We start from the raw sequence: 18,379 nt of genomic DNA, 5'->3' as shown, positions 1-18,379 counted from the left end.
GCAGACAAATACTGTTTGATTCCACTTATATGAGGTACCTAGCATAGTCAAATTCACAGAGTCAGAAAGTACACTGGTAGATGCCAGAGGCCGGGGGGTGGGGTGGGCAGGGTGGGGAGGGAGAATGGGGAGTTCGTTTTTAATGGGGAGTTTCAGTCTAGGAAGGTGAAAAATTCGGGAGATGGATGATGGTGAGAGTTGCACAACAATGTGGATGTACTCAGTGCCAGTGAACTGTACAGTTAAATACGGTTAAAATAGTATGTTTTATATTACGCATCTTTTACCACAATAAAAAATCATTCAATTAAAAAAAACCCAATCAAAAAATGGGCAGAAGGGGCTTCCCTGGTGGCGCAGTGGTTGAGAGTCCGCCTGCCAATGCAGGGGACACGGGTTCGTACTCCGGTCCAGGAAGATCCCACATGCCACAGAGCGGCTGGGCCCGTGAGCCATGGCTGCTGAGCCTGCGCGTCCGGAGCCTGTGCTCCGCAACGGGAGAGGCCACAACAGTGCGAGGCCCGCGTACCGCAAAAAAAAAAAGGGGGGCAGAAGACCTAAACAGACATTTCTCCAAAGAAGACATACAGATGGCCAAGAGGCACATGAAAAGATGCTCAACCTTGCTAATTATTAGAGAAATGCAAATCAAAACTACATGAGGTATCACCTCACACCGGTCAGAATGACCATGATCAAAAACTCTACAAACAATAAATACTGGAGAGGATGTGGAGAAAAGGGAACCCTCCTACACTGTTGGTGGGAATGTAAATTGATACAGCCACTATGGAGAACAGTATGGAGGTGCCTTAAGAAACTAAAAATAGAGCTATCATATGATCCAGCAATCCCACTACTGGGCAAATATCCTGAGAAAAACATAGTTTGAAAGGATACATGCATCCCAATGTTCATTGCAGCACTATTCACATGGAAGCAACCTAAATGTCCATCAACAGATGAATGGATAAAGAAGATGTGGTACATAAATACAATGGAATATTACTCAGCCATTAAAAAGAATGAAATAATGCCACTTGCAGCAACATGGATGGATGTGGAGACTATCAGGTGATAGTCTCCAGTGAAGTAAGTCAGACAAAGACAAATATAATATGGTATTACTTATATGCGGAATCTTAAAAAAAATGATACAAATGAACTCATTTACAAAACAGAAACAGATTCACAGACTTATAGAACCAACTTATGGTTACCAGGGGGTAAGCGTGGAGGGGAAGGGACAGATTGGGAGTTTGGGATTGACATGTACATACTGCTATATTGGAAACAGATAACCAACAAGGACCTTACTGTATAGCACAGGGAACTCTGCTCAATACTCTGTAATAACCTAAATGGGAAAAGAATATGAAAAAGAATAGATATACATATATGTATAACTGAATCACTTTGCTGTACACCTGAAGCTACCACAACATTGTTAATCAACTCTACTCCAATACAAAATAAAAATTTTTTAAAAATGAAATATCATATTAAAGAAGCTTCTGGTCTTTAAATGAAAAGAGAAACTGAAAGGGTAACTAGGATTTGCTACTTGAAGCACTGCCACCTGCTAGGACATAGTTAACACCAGAGTATGAAAGAAAACTTCCCTTTAAAATTCATTGGGCAATTTTTATGAACTCATTTTTTGTAAGGCAGGAAAAATAATCAGGCAAGCAAAGGTGAGGTATCTTTGGAAAATTTAATTTGGACCATATTTTCTTTCTTTTGCTTAAAACATCAAATATTTCCATACACTTTGGGTTCCACAACTTACAAAGGGGCAGTGGGTTTCCTGCAGTTACATACTGTACCCAACTTTCTATAGAAAGATCAGACATTTTCCAACCTTGCTTTTGAGTATTTTCTTAAAAATGCTTTAAAGGTTCCTTACAGTCAATGGCAAGTAAAACAAAGTAAGGCTTTATTTTCTCCTTTTTCCCCATTTTTGGTACTGCATGTTGGAGGAATAAGGAAGGAAGACTTGTCACATCAGTGTCGGTACCCTGGGGATCACTGCTGAGTCCTCCACGTGTATCCATATCATCGAGGCCCTGATGTACCCCTGCACAGAGGAACCTGAGATGGGTAAGTGCTGAACAGCCTGTCACAGCCATTTCGCAGCACAGGGGTCTGTGGCTGCTGGTTTCTGTCAGTGTTCACAGGGCTCCTGGACTCCAGGGGTAACAAAGGAACTAGGATCAAATCACGACCAGAGGTCTCCCACCTGGCACTGCAGTACCACAGGTTCACATCTGTGGGCCTTACAATGTGCATTTAAAGACTAAATGTAATTACTGAAAATAACACAAGAAAAAAACCCCATTACTAATTCCCATATCAAATTACTAGAATGAAAATAAAAGCATTTGTCTGATAAAACATGTTTTCTATGTCAGATGAAAGCAACTCCCTTGCAAGATAATCTCAGTAATGTATATTTGTCACTATTCATATACTTTTGCCTGGTATACAAATTTCCGTAATTGCATCATCTGAACAGGTTTGTCATTTTTCAAACTTGTAGTCTCATTAACTTAAAAAAGGGATAGATAAGGCAGCCAAATTTAACTAATTTTGGTTGCAGAAAAACATCTCAGACATTAGCCTTCTTCTTCTCAAGTGTTAAGAGCATATGATTAAAAGGTAACAGTTTCTTCTCTTAACAGGAAGCTAAGCAGCTATTGTTGTCAAATCTATCTTTAGTAAACACAGGGCCCTCATAAATATAAAATTAAATTCTTTTGAGGAATAGGTTTGTGATTTTAGGTATGCAGGATTTACATTTATTCGCTGAATTTTGTAGTAAACAAACATGTGGTCTTCCCATCTTTCTTTCAATACACAAGGGATTTCTCCATCGTCTCAGCAGGCTCTCACACACAGATGGCAGGCTGGTCATCTCAGCCACATGTCACGTGCTCTCAGAAGCCCTGCAAAAACTCCTGTAGCTGGGTGACGATCTCGGTGTCCACTGTTTCCATGAGGGACTGGAAGCCTTGCTCTCCCAGCAGCTCCTGCTGGGCCTTGAGCTTCTCGTAGATGAACTGCTGCAGTGACACGGTATGCACAGGGTCCTTCAGGGCCAGCTGCAGGACAGAGAGGAGCCACACTGTGTCAGAGAGGCAAAACAAGTTCCTCTTACATGTGAGTGACTCAATTCTTTGTAATGTCTTTCACAGCAACAAAATTGCTTCTGCCTCCCTTCTTGCAAGGGATTCTAAAGGAGCCTCATTGTGGAAAGTTTGTCAAAGAAAATTTCACTCAATTAGTCTAACCTCAGCTCCCTAGGGCCTCTAAGCATAGTCATCTGATTAGCCCAATTTCTCAACAATTCATCCATGTAAAGAATCAAAACCTGGTGGAAAGTATCCTAAAAGGAACATAACATGCCAAAGAGCACTTAAACACAACTGTCCAGGGTTCCTCGTAGGAAGATCAGGTACTTTATTGTGGCAGCTTAGTGAGGCCCTCAGGACTAACAGAGGAAACACTGCCCTATCCTGGATTGCTATGCTACTTATATACATGTATATTCTTCTGGTTAAAAAAGAGAAAGAAAAATAATAAATAAAAATAGATTTTAACAACCCAAACACGTGCTCCTCCTCTTCCATTGGGATATTTGAAAAACAAAAGAAATATAATTAAATAAAAATAACCCATCCATCCACTTCCTAAAGATAACAATCACAAAGAGAACATTCTGGCCTTTTCTGTGCCTGTGGCATGCACATACATACACATAAATATACAATTAGTTCTGTTCTTTGCACTTATACTATCACACAAAAAATTCTACTCTAACACAGTTTAAGAATTCTAAATCAACTTATGTCATAATTTTTTTGTTATAGGCATGTTGAAGTAATCATGGTCTAGATTAAATACAATTTTAACTATAATTTTGCTGAATAATCTTTCACAAACACTGTTCCATGTTACAATCTATACAGCCTTTCCTATACATTTCAAATTATTTCTTGAGGATATCTACCACTATTTCAGAAGGATTACTAGATTACAGTGCATAGACAATTTTATGACTCCTGATATATATTATCAGGTTGTTTTTCCTACAGTTTGTACCAACTTAAAAGGTATAAGAGTTTTCAGCTTGTGACACTGTTACCACTGGTATTATCAGTATTTAAATTCCTTAAAATCTAAGAATTGAAAAATAACACAACTTTGCTTTCAGCTATATTTGCTCTCATTATCAACAATGCTGAAAATGTGTAAGGCTTTAAGTAAAGTGCATGAGTTTCTGTGTGAGAAATTCTTCTCTTTCCTTTACTGAGACTCAATTCTATTCTACGTAGATGAAGTAGCTGAGTCAGATATGCAGTTTGAACAATGTAAGTAGATTTTATTTTATTTATTTTATTTTTTAACATCTTTACTGGAGTATAATTACTTTATAATGGTGTGTTAGTTTCTGCTTTATAACAAAGTGAATCAGCTATACATATACATATATCCTCTAGATTTTAAAATAATGACCACAAATAGAAAATGTAACTGAGAGGTAGAGACATAGGAGGCATGAATGTGAAATTAAACCCCTTATGTGAACATTCCAGAGTTACAGGATAAATCCAAGGCAAGGGTAATTTCAATACTCATTCTCCTGGAAGATGGATAGGAGAAAGAACAGCAAGAAAAACTGCAGACACAAAGCTCTAAATTCACAAGCCTGAAGATATCATTCTACAATATGCACAGAAATTGAAGATGAACATTTAAAAAGATCTACTCCCTTAAGCAACATGCAATAATGTTCAATATCATTTTAATTAGTAAGCAATAGACCTCTTACTAAAGAGGATGTGAACTTTGTTGAAATATCAGTCACTAAAACTACCTGCTACAATATGAGTGAAAAGAAGCTGAGCTTGAAGATGATGTTCAACAAGTCACTCCCACTATTGAAACAAAGCTTAAGAGTGTGGTTTAAATACTGTTTCAATTTGCTCTAAGAAACTGTAAACAGTTAACTTATCGTATCTCTACGCTTTAATTTCCAACAGACTAATAAAAAGGAAAAGTATCCCCATACTAAACCCCACCAGCTGTGGCATAACACGACATTGGTATATATTTTTTAAAGTGTATTGATCAGTCATTAGAAGATTAAAAGTATTTCTGTTTTGTAAGAAGAGTTGTGGAGGGAAGAAGGAATTTAAAAAAACATACAGAATCTCCAAATACATACCTTACAAGATCTTAAAAACAAAACAAAACACACACTACTTTTAGTGAAAAAAACTACACGTTCACAAATAAATGTCTGTTTTGGCTTCTGGCAGACATTCCTTAATCATGGTTATTAATACTCTTGAAGAAATATATAAAACAGATTGACCACATGATTCCCTAGAGAAGAATTATCATTGCACATGCACTAAAAATCCAGGTATCATTTCTTTGAATGCAATAATGCCTACAGTCACTAGAATTAAGAGACCCTGAAGTCACTAACAACATTTTCAAAACTATTACTTTTATGCAAATAATGTCCACCTAACATAATGAACTTAATTATATGATTTAATGTGAAAAAATACAGAATGCCTAGCATGTTTACTAGGTGGTATGTTCCTGAGAAAATAATTAGTTTTCTAACATAATAAGTAAATTATAAACAGGAAGATGTTGGACATTATATATAAACAAACATAAGAAGACTCTAAAAGATGGAGAGAAGAAGGCAGCACAGCACCCAAGGAACAACATGGTGTTGAGTGCCCTTTATTCTTGCCTCATAAATTCCAGATTTGGGGCTGAAGAAGCCAGCAACCTGGAAACACCAATGAGCACAGACAAAAAAAGCTAAAACAAATAGCCTACTCTCTAGCCAAAGGACCACGAAAGGGACCACAAAGCAAGACAAAAAACTTTTAGACAATAATTGCTCTACTTCAGCCAAACATCACAGAATAAACTGTGGCCCCAGTCCCACTGAGCTATTAGAAGGATTCAACCCACCTCCCATGTCTGTGGAGGTCCCTGGGGATCTTGAACTCTCCCCTTCCTCACCCAGGGAGGTATCAGTGGAGGCTTAGTGGGGAACACGGCCTCTTCCCCTACCTGGCAGTAACAAAAGTGGTACATCCACTTCTTCTGCCAGAGCAGTATCAGAAGAAGCCAGCTAAAACAGATTTAAGTAAGATGCAGAGTCTCATAACACAATACCAAAAATGCCCAGGTTTCAATAGAAATCACTCACAATACCAACCAAAAGGACAGGGCATGGGCAAGAGGGAAGTGGATTTAATTATAAAAGGGCAACTGAGAGGTCTTGTGCTGATAGAAATGTTCTATATCTTGGCTCATTAACGTCAATATTCTGGTTGTGAAGTCACAGTTTCGCAAATGTTATCACTGGAGGACATGGACAGCAACAGTATATAAACCAGAGAGATCATTAATCTGGCAGCCTCAACCATCAAGAATAAACTGGGAGGCAAGAAATTAACTTCTGAAGGTGAATGACCAAAATAGTTTGACACCTATATGTGCAAATTTAAACAAAGTACTCATAGAAGAATCTTACAAAATCAAATTATTTATTCTTCTTTCCCACACATTTCTAACAGGTGTGATTATATTTGTTTAGCTGCACGTTTGCTTAGATGCACAAATCTGAGGAGATAAATACCTGCTACAAGGAAAACAAAGGCAGCAATACTGAAGCTCAATTGACAATATGAAAATATTGGGGATAATGGGAAGAAACAGAAAACTATTAAAAAACAGATCCAGACTAGATACAATGTGTGGTATTTTGGATTGAATCCTGCAACTAAGAGATTAGTGGAAAACTGGTGAAATTTAAATAAAGTCTGGAGTTTAGTTAATATACCAAAGTTGGTTTCTTGCTTTGATAAATGTACAATACTAATGAAAGATGTTGATATTAGGGAAAACTGGGTGAAGGGTGCGTGAGAACCCTCTGTACTACCTTTGCTACTTTTCTGTAAACCTAAAACTATTCCAAAATAACAAGGTTATCTATCTTTATGCCAGTACCATGCTGTTTTTTGTTTTTTTGGTTTTTTTTTTTGTGGTACACGGGCCTCTCACTGTTGTGGCCTCTCCCGTTGCAGAGCACAGGCTCCGGACGCGCAGGCTCAGTGGCCATGGCTCACGGGCCCAGCTGCTCCGCGGCATGTGGGATCTTCCCGGACCGGGGCACGAACCTGTGTCCCCAGCATCAGCAGGCGGACTCTCAACCACTGTGCCACCAGGGAAGCCCACCATGCTGTTTTAATTACTATGGCTTTGTAATATATTTTGAAGTCAGAAAGTGTGATGGCACCAGCTTTGTTCTTTTTCAAGACTGTTTTGGCTGGCTATTCAAGATCTTTTATGGTTCCATATGAATTTTAGAATTGTGTTTTTCATTTCTATAAGAAATGCCATTGGGATTCTGATAGGAATTGCACTGAATTGGTAAACTGCTTTGGGTAGTATGGACATCTTAACAATATTAAGCCTTCCAATTCATGAACATGGATATCTATTTGTTTGTGTCTTTAATTTATTTCATGAATGTTTTGTAAGTTTTCAGTCTACAAGTCTTTCATTTCCTAAGTTAAGTTTATGCCTAAATATTTTATTCTTTTTGATGCTACTGTAAATGGGTTTTCTTAATTTCCTTTTCAGCTAATTATTAGCAATATAGAAAACACACCTGATTTTTGTACATTGATGTTGTAACCTGCAACTTTGCTGGATTCATTTATTAGTTCCAGCAGTTTTTTTTTTTTTTTTTGCAATATGCGGGCCTCTCACTGTTGTGGCCTCTCTCATTGCGGAGCACAGGCTCCAGACATGCAGGCTCAGCGGCCATGGCTCACGGGTCTAGCCGCTCCGCGGCACATGGGATCCTCCGGGACCAGGGCACAAACACGCATCCCCTGCATCGGCAGGCGGACTCTCAACCACTGCGCCACCGGGGAAGCCCTCCAGCAGTTTTTTTAATGGTGTCGTCAGGGTTTTCTATATATAAGATCATGTCATCTGCAAGAGCGGACAATTTTACTTCTACTATTTCAATTTGTATGCCTTTAATTTCTTTTTCTTGCCTAACTATTGTGGCTAGGGTTTCCAGTACAATGTTGAACATGCAGAGCAATGGAAATGAATAGAGAGATCAGAAATAAATGCACACATATAGAGTTACCTATAGATCTTCAATAATGGTGCCAAGAATGCACAGTGGGAAAAGTATACTCTCTTCAACAAATTGTGTTGGAAAACTGTATATCCATATGCAAAAGAATGAAACCCTCATCTTACACCACACATAAAAATCTACTCAAAATTAATTAAAGTCTTAAACATAAGACCTCAAACTGTAAAACTCTAGAAGAAAACATAGGGGAAAGGATTCATGACAGTGGCCTTGGCAATGATTTCATGGATATGATATCATAACCAAAATACACATGCAACAAAAGCAAAAACAAACAAAGGAAACTATGTCAAACAAAACTTTAAAAAGCTATTTTAAAAAAAGGATTCAGACTAAAAAAGTACATACCTCTGTGGCCATTTGGTTGGGGGACAAGCTGCCCTAGACACCTCAATTAGCTGACACAAATGTTCATTATATATACAGAATGTTTAAGCAGCAAGACTTGCAAGGTCATTTTCAAAATGAGAAAAACTGACAACCCTAAGCTTTGAATGACATCCAAATCTGATTTTTCTCATGTTAACGGCATCAGCAGATGCCATTAGAATACTTCCAAGTTCTTGGTTTGTTCTCTTTCTGTTGCTTCCATATGCCTAACTCCCATTCTTGCCCTTCAAGAAAGCACATGATTATTTAAGAAATATTTCCTTTAAAATGGTTATGATAACATTAGGAACCTTATAACAGGTTTCAGTTATTAGCAGAAGATAACTAGCTAGAATTCCTGACTCCAGGGTTATGCTTAATAAATGAAGTGCTAAATAACCTGACTTACTTCAAAAGTACATACATTGGATTTTAATAAGCAAGTCTGGTATTCCCTGGTTCTGAAATTATTACTTGAAGACAGAACGGTTCTGTATGGTTCTGTACAGTTCAGAATGGTTGAACTGTGTTATGAGGTCCTTCTCTTGGTCACTATATAGCCTTCTGACCTACAACAATTGACCCATAGGTGTTTAATCTTTAAAGCTGGTATAAGATTTTTAGCTCCTGTGGTGCTACTTACGAAGATGTACATTTCTTGTTCTTTGAGATTTTTATTCCTTAAAACTAAAATATAATTCACTGCATTAATCTTCAATTTCACCCAGAAGATACTCAGTAAAGCTGAATCTTCTATTTTTCTTAGGTTATGTGGCATATTGTGTAACTGCTCTCTTTTCAAGTCTCCATATAACCTATGATAATTTTCAGAAATTATTTACTGTAACATTTTTTCATATGATATTCTGCTAAAGAGAAGAAGTTTCCTGCCTTAGAAAAACACAGAAGATCTTTTTAAAAATAATATACTTTCTATGAAACCTGGTAGATTATGTATAAACACACTAGCTATGCAACAGGCCAAAAATATTAAAGAAAAATTTGCTTATAACAATGTATAATCATGTGGTCTTCAAAAATTCCATAGTTTGATGAAAATATCTTTTCTTTAAAATTATCTTCTTTTTTGACCTCTGATTGTTTCACCATAGGTAACTCAATTTCTAAAATATATCTAAAACGTCTAAATTTCTAGAATCTCTTAGGATATAAACTCTTTTAATTTGGTGGCTTAACAAAGAGTTTGAGGCCTGCAGATGCCAACCAGAACCCACCTAATTAATAGGGCTTGGCAATGCAAATTCAGTCACTAACGACACCAAGCGTGAAACCCAAATTCCAAGGGAGCCACCTGAGATTTTTACTTTACTCTATTTTTAAATGTATTTTTATTTTAATCACTGTTGTGGCTGTTCCCTGAGGAATTTAAACTACAATTTCTATCTGATGAGCTTGTAAGCAAAGGAACTATTTACACTGCTATGTCTAGAAAGACTGGGACCCAGACTTAATGAAATAAAAATGACAGCACACGCCTATCTCAATGACAAAAACTTAAATTTCAACTTAGTTATTAGCTTGTAACCTACGTTTTCTGATACAATTATTATTCTCTCCACCAGTCCTAGACCATTACTACTTGGGTATTTTTACTCTAGTTTTAATTTTTTTCTAGTTATACCTTTCATAGGAAGGTGCATCAACTCTTTGCAAAGTAAGCTTAAGAGAAATGCAAAATTTAAAGAATGAGCCCAACTATTTATTTCAAGTCCAGCTCTGAGGAACAGAACATCTACTTATTTCTTCACATTTGTCTCAGTATGGAATGTTCTTCATGAGAGCAATGAAATAGAAATCAAAATATATTTATATTTACTAAACTCCAAACACAAGCAAGGCATGTGCTAGGCACAGGCTAGGTCCTTCACCTATAGTATTTCCTTTAAAACTCACAATAAGGCATCTTAAGGAGGCAAGGGAGCCTTCAGCAATTTAACCAAAAATCCTTAAAGAACAGTGGTTCTCACCCTTGGCAGCACACTGGGAATCGTTTGTGAAACTTTTAAAAATGATGACATCGAAGTCTTACGTCTACAAATTCTGATTTAACTGGCTTCAGGCACGAGGATTTTTAAAAGCTCTCCAGGTAATTCTGATGCACATCTAAGTGTTACAGAAAAATTTGGAAAAACCAGCTTTGAGGACTAAGGTCTCAAGTGAACCTAAAAAAAACTCTATATTTTTACATTTAGTAAAATAAAAGAATACAGGTAATAGACTAAATAAAACATATGAAACTTAATTCCCATTTACCACCATCTATTTCTAGAAACTCTTCAGGGCTTCCTTTCTCCTTTAGTTTCAGTGAGGCATTTTTAAATTCCTTTTGCTTTACTTGTATGCATACTAGGCAATGTCAGTGTCTTTCTTTTTTTTATCATTGTCTGATTCCTCCACCATCCCAAAGTTTAATGCCCTTTGACGTTTGGTTTTTGACTCTAGAATTCATTATCCAGTGGTATGTTTGTGTTTAGTTTTAAAAAGTTATTTTTTTTAACATGTTAAAAGCATATTATTATTCTATTCCTATTTCAATAGAAGCTTTGCCAGGGATAAATGGTGAATTTAATGCTAGATTCAATTTGCTAAGGGTAATTTATATTTTTGCATCTATTTTTATAAATATAAAAATTTACTGTTTTTCTTTTTTCTGTTTCATTCTTTTCCTGACAATTCCCACAGCTTTCTAGGTTTTAGAATAGTTCAACTAGCACATTACCTGTTCCTTAAATTTTGATACTACAAAAGGAAGAAAGAAAGAAAAGAATGAAGAAAAAAAGAGAGAAAGAAGGAAAAAAAAATGGGGGAGGGAGAGAGAGAAGGAAAACTGCTGCCAAAAGGATGTCATTAGAAAAGTTAAACGCATTAAACTGTTTAATTGATAGTACATTCCAATAAAACCACTTGTAAAATGAGCACATAAACGTTACTGAGTACTGGGGGAGGGTGTTTTATTGTTCTTTTTTTCTGAGGAGTGGGGAGGCAATTTAAAACATTTCTTCCATGGCTATTATACATCTATTTCTACCTGGTCCTAAGTTTTTTGTTTTTTGTACTTTTTTTGTAATTTATATTTTATTTAAAAATTGTCCATTCTGACAAGATTTTCCATTGATTAGCCAAGAGCTGCATGTATAACTCCTGAAGTTATATGTGTCCTTATCTCTAATATTGATATTTATATTCACTCCCCCACCCCTTGATTGTGGCTCACCAGAGTAGCAGCTCATGGAGGTCAGGTGGGCAATGGAGTTTTTTTTTAAGCTCAGGTCCATCTCACAGTGGGACCAGTGGGTTGCCCATCTTGTGGCTATTTCCCAGTTCCAGAACGTATAATTGGAACACACATACTTAGCATCTGGAAGAATCCCCATATTGGGTTCTAGGTTTCCTAAGGCTGACTTTTGCTTTTTACTGACAACTTGAAATGAGTTTTGGGTTGATTTATTTTCATTCTTTCTTGTTTGATAATAACATTACTTAAGGCTATGTATAATTTAGTTGTACCCACATGTTTTTATGTGTAATAATCTCAGTGGAGTATGTCACCTAATTAAAAATTGCAAGCTTCCTCTTTAAGATATCATTTTAAAAACTTTATGTGACCAATATTTTTCTCAACAATTGCTTAATTTCCGGTTTCACTTCATTGCAGTCAGAGAATATGACCTATACTATTTCTACTCTGAAAAACTGGAGGTATTTTTGTAAGCCTCAACTATGCTCTTTTTTAAAATGTTTTATGAACATTAAAAAAAATGTATGTTCTATTTACAGGGTAAAATTTTTATTTACAGCTACTAAATTAACTTTACTGATTATATTATTCAGATTTGTCACTACACAACCACTAGGAGATCCTCTTAGGTTCAACTTTACGTAGGATCACAAGACTACTATAGGCTATCCTTAGCATCAGTTTACTCAGAAGGCCATGGGGATGACATGATATCGCAAAATGGAAATGTGTAGAAAGATAAATTTTGCACCAATAAAAATGTTATGATAATAGGTGTATTTTTAGAACCCTGTAAAAATATGCTGCCTTTTCAAATGACCATTTTCATGTTTTATGAAAGCATTTCTACTATAAACCAATTTTAGCAGTAAATAAAGCTAATTTTACTGTGTAAATTAAGGACTATCTCCATTCAATTTCCAGCAACAGAGTTATCTCTTTATATTAAAAAAAAATCAATTCTAATACATAACTAAATTAATAAATAAGAGGAAGATGCCCTCCTTCCAGTCATCTTAACATCAGAGTAAAATGACTATATAACAAAGTGTAACAGAATACTGAATTTAATAACATCAATGTTATTAAATTAGAACGGCCTGCTAGATGTCTAAATATGTTACCACTTAGCAATGCCTCTGATTCTACTTCCTACTCAAAGATAATATTAATATTCATGTTTGTCCAATCTGTGACATAATATACTATAAAACCAAATATGTGCCACAATACATTGATCCAATTATATGTAGTTTCCAGGTGATACAGAGAATGGAAAAGATTTATAAACAGAAACAGTGAAGAAAACTCAGATGAGATTTTCTATTTGCAATCTAAATGCTATCTTTGGATATGCTCAGTTTTCTGAATATCATTTATTTCTGTGTATAACCTTATTAAATAGGGACTGAGAACATCAGAGTGAGCCATCTATAGGCAACACCAGCTCCCTTCTCTCTGCTTATTGCTCCAACTGCTTCTATGGTTCCAAGGAGTGAGATCACTGAGCAAATATTACGAGAATCTCTACTTTCCTGCTAAGATGCTCTACAAGGTCAAGCTACCAGGTGAAGGATCGAAGTGTAAGTGCTATAAACAGGAAATTCCAAAAGAGAACTTTTAAAGCCAAGAACGTTTAATAAGGAGCCAGTCAGCGCCCTCAATCTACTTCAAAAACTGGGATTATCATTTATCAAATTGTAAACCGTCAATAATTTATAAAAATGAAAGAATATGACAGGAATGAAAACTTCCCATTCTGACCATCTGCTGATATAGCAAAATTGTTAGAGAATTTGCAGTATTTTAAGACCTGCACTAATTCACTATTTCTGTGAAGGGAAAAACTGTTCTATGGCTGTTTAACCTACATTTGCTGGAGTACCTGAAATGATCTCATACATGATTTAAATTACATTGTGTGTTTATTGTAGTAGGCATGCTTGGCACAAAACAAAGGAATAACTGCACAGCAGTGCCTCCAGAACTGAATTATCTGTGGAAGTCAAGTGGAAAACTCAAAAAACAGCAACACTATGATTAACAAAGATGTAACACTATGATGTCTTTAGAAAACAACACAATTCAAGCATTTCAAAATGTCTGTCCCACTATTACCTTTTAATGTTGGAGTTTATTTAAGTCTCAGAGAACCAAGCCTATCAACATTTATTTTGTTTACATAAAAACAGAGTAATCACAATCAGAATATCTACAATACCCATCCGATTTAAGACCATAAATGATCTTGTACCAGTCTCTGAGAATTACGCTTGTTCTTTATTCAAGGAATAAATTCATAATGAAATGAAACTAGTAGAGTTTTAGAAGCAATTCACCAACACCTAGTTACCACAGGCCAGATCTTTCCTAAAAAAAGGTCACCCAAATCTCCAGTTCATGTTAACTGCTGATTTATACACCTTTAAGAAATCTGCTACCACTAGCATCTAATTCAATGAAAAGTTACTGAGAATCCATCTTGTACCATTCTACATCCACACCCTGTATGTAAAACGTGTTTGGGGGGTAGGGTGGAATTAAGGTAACAGGAAAATTAGTGGTGTGATAAATTTTTATATTAAATGGTAAAAAGCTGCTGCATAAAATGTCCTCTGGAATGAGGCAGCACTGTGTGTATGTGTGATGAAGGGAGGAGATAAAGAGAGAAGATGGGGGAGGTGAAGAGGGTGCCGGCAGACAGCAAAGAGAAGATATTTCTCTCAGGTATCCAGGTCAGAAGAAAGCTAGCTGGTTATGTGGTACATCCAATGGCATCGGTATTCACTGGGTGGAAGCAGTTAATTTGTAGTTACATGAATGGCGTAGGAAATGAATGGAGTAGGAAAACACTGTCAAGTTCTCTTAGCAAGCATAACATTGCAAGCCTCTCCCCAACTGTATGGCTAAGCACAATCTCAAAACTTTTCTTACCAAAAGTTTTCTGCTCTATTTTTTCATTTACTGAGAAATTTTTTAAAAAGGCATCAGATGGTAAATTTCTTTTAAAATACATATATTGGGTTGGCCAAAAAGTTCGTTCGGGTTTTTCCAAATGAACTTTTTGGCCAACCCAATACATCTGGTCTACAATGAAAATAAAGGAGAATAGGATTTGCATGAGAAACACTGGCTTGATAACCAACTTAGTTAGAACATATAGGTATTCTGTAAAATAGCCAATAAGTGATTTTTTTCCCCGAATAATTTGAGTTTTACAACAACAACAAAAAAATGACAAAGTGAAAAGATCCCCTTTTATTTAGAGAAGCTCTTGACAGGATGCATTATAGTTTTTTTGAGTGGAACACAATTTTGTTTATAAAAGACAAAACCATTTATAGCATGCACTTATAGCTGTTCAGTTAAAAGAAAATCTGTGGATTTTTGGTGCAGTGGGCCCCACAGGTGGCAGCCTGTCAGGAATGATAAAAGGTAAGAGCTAATGGAGAGGCTATATGGTTAATAGTTCTAGAGCTTATGCAAATGAACAAAGGAAACAAAGAAGAGAGCCTATAGTTTGACAATCAGTCACATTACATAATGGCCATTTTCTTAAAGAAAAAAAGTGAACATCTATAAAATTCATATGTAAAGTATGCTAAGGAATTATGAGACAAATATCTATACAGATAACTTTAGTTCAAAGGAAAGAGAAGAAACAGTTATTAATAAGCAAGGCCTTCTACCCATGAAATGTGAAATGTAACAATGAAAATGTGGACATATTTCTGTAATTCAGGGTTTATACCCTAATTCACAAAATTTAAATGGTATCTGAAGTTTCATGGTCCACTGTCATTTATGCAGTCATAACAGATGAATAAGCAAATTCGTGGTAGAATATGGTTGTACAACAATCTTCTACAACACAATCTGACCAGGTCACTCCTCTGATGACAACTCTTTAATGGCTCCCTATTCCTACCAAATAAAACCCAAATTCCTAGCTTTCTATGGCTGCTGTATCAACCACAAATTTATTACCTTCTGGTTCTGTATATTAGAAGGCCAGAACAGTCTCACCGGGCTAAAATCAAGGTGTGTCAGCAGGGCTGCCTCCCTTTCTGAAGGCTTCAGGGGAGAATCTGTTTTCTTGGCTCTTCCAGATCTAGAAGGCTTCTTCCTCCATCTTCAAAGCAATAGCAGGTTGAGTCTTTCTGACACTGCATCATTCTGACCCTCTCCCTTCTGCCTCCCTCTTCACTTTTTTTTTTTTTTTTGCGGTACAAGGGCCTCTCACTGTTGTGGCCTCTCCCATTATGGAGCACAGGCTCCAGACGCGCAGGCTCAGCAGCCATGGCTCACGGGCCCAGCCGCTCCGCGGCATGTGGGATCTTCCCGGACCAGGGCACGAACCCGCGTCCCCTGCATCGGCAGGCGGACTCTCAACCACTGAGCCACCAGGGAAGCCCTCCCTCTTCACTTTTAAGGACTCTTGTGATTACGTTTGGCCCACCTGGATAATCTCCCTTATGATCAGCTGATTAGCAACCCTAATTCCACTTTGCTGTGTAACAAAACATAGTCATAGATGATACAACATATTCACAGGCTCCAGGGACTAACTAGGACACGGATATGCCTGAAGATGAAAGAGATTATTCTGCCTACCACACTTATCATATGGTATACCAGGCCCTCTACAACCCGCCTTTTTTTTGACACACAGTAGGCAGCTAAATAAATGTCTGAGTGACATTCCTGCCACTACCCACAGTTCAGTGAAATAAAACAAAGAATTACTTGTCCTGAGTATTGCAGGATGTTTAGCAGCATCCTTGGCTCCTACCCACTAAATGCCAGTAGCACTTCTCTGGCCTTGTGACAATAAAAAATGTCTTTCAATGCTGTAAGTCCCCTGGGTGGGGGGGGGGGCAAAATTACACTCAGTTGAGAACCACTATTAAACAAGGATCTACTGTTTGTACGGAAAAGTAAATGTAAACCTACTTAATTCACACAATGACATAAAGCCATTTTGACTAGGGTTAAGAAAGTCATCAGTTTCTTCATTTCTTCCAGCTCAGTAAGAAAGTGTGGGGAAGAAATTAATTCTCGTTTAAGTTAAAAGAAAGTTATAACTAACACCTGGATAGTTTCTAGAACAAAATCTTTCCTCTTTTATATCTGTTTTTATTTTAAAGTAATTTATTTCAAGGTGACAGTTCCTGAAAAATCCAATGACTTATTAATATGATCTTCACATAAATAAGTACAAAATTGTGCAAAGCTGTTTTAAATCATTTCACTTTGCTAGGGTTTATGTAAAAATGAATTAGAGTGGCTAGGATAAAATGAAATCCGTATCATTTAATTTGTAAATTCTTTAGTTAACAAATCCTCTTTCATCAGAAGTGATATTTTATTTGTGAACATATCACTTTATACAGGAGAATTAAATCATTTTAATTGTTTTAAATTAATATAAATGGACATGTTCTTTCTCATATTTTCTTCATTTGACTCTGAATCATGGTAGCACACCCTAGCTTTTGGTATAAGCTATGTCTTTATTCACATCACACAGTTAGGGTGAGACAACAAAGAAGCAATTGCTTTCAATGCACTGCTCAAAAGATCTAGCTGGAGTATGTATGTATGTATGTATTAGACTGATCTAAGGAATATTCTAAAAAGAAAATAAATCTGCAATTCTTAGCATCAAAATAGCCAGTCTTACGCCTCTGACTTTCAAACAATGCAGTTTTTGCTGTTTTCCAGCATAACTCTTTCCCACTTCAGACCAAGGTAATTAACAATTATTTAATAAGTGTTCAGTTTACCTTAAAAGTTATATTATGGTGAATTTTCAAGTAAAATATCCTTAGAAACATCATTATGAGTATTAAAACACATTGTTAGGCTACAGTAATTAAAATAGGCAGGGTTACAGACTACCATTTGGAGTTCTGAAATAAATCCATGTTAATCTGGCAACGGAGAATCTGATTGATAAAGGTGGCATTTCAAAACAGCAAAGACAAGACAGGCTACTGATTAATTTTGTGACACAAGCCATATGTGTATGTATGTGCATGTATGTATTTATATATTTATATACATATACATATACAAAAAAAGCTGATGCTCTACTTCACTCCTTTATCAAAAAATTTCCAGTTAAAGATTTAAATGAAGTAAGCCCATAAAAACACAAGAAATGATTTCTTAAGAGTGGGGTAGCCATTCCAATCACTCCATAAAACCATACACAACAAAAGAAGAGTTCGAAAACAAAGTCAAAAGCCAAAAAAATGCTGTCAAATTAAAGAGATGAAAACAACTACCACGGAAAACTCAATATACAGTGATGATCTCTCAAAGAGGAGTGCAGATCTGGATTGATCATGTCCTCAGAAGATAGCACTTCATCTTTCAGAAAGAGGGTCAAATGAAGTGAAAAGAAAAAAAAGCCTCACGGATAGTTGTGAGGGGGAATCTGAGAACTGAAGCAGAGACAATTTGCAAAACTGTACCCAGGACTCACAAAACAGAAAAACTATCCTAAACCATGACATGCAAGACAAGCAATCTAA

General features: G+C 36.4%; 1 protein-coding gene across 1 annotated transcript in view; it reads right to left on the bottom strand.

Annotated features, from left to right (window-relative positions):
* Positions 1 to 1,727: 1,727 nt before the first annotated feature.
* The window catches only part of IPO11 (importin 11), a 214,859-nt gene continuing 198,207 nt past the window's right edge, over positions 1,728 to 18,379 (bottom strand). The window contains exon 30 of the mRNA XM_082651230.1: positions 1,728 to 3,101. Coding sequence (XP_082507356.1) covers positions 2,937 to 3,101 — 165 coding nt within the window. The 3' untranslated portion in view covers positions 1,728 to 2,936. The remainder of the gene's footprint in view (positions 3,102 to 18,379) is intronic.

Source organism: Grampus griseus (genome assembly GCF_964374135.1).
Source record: "Grampus griseus genome assembly, chromosome: 3".
In the NCBI taxonomy this organism is placed as follows: domain Eukaryota; kingdom Metazoa; phylum Chordata; class Mammalia; order Artiodactyla; family Delphinidae; genus Grampus; species Grampus griseus.
Note: the sequence above shows the minus strand (reverse complement) of the source record. Positions and strands in the feature narration are given on the sequence as shown.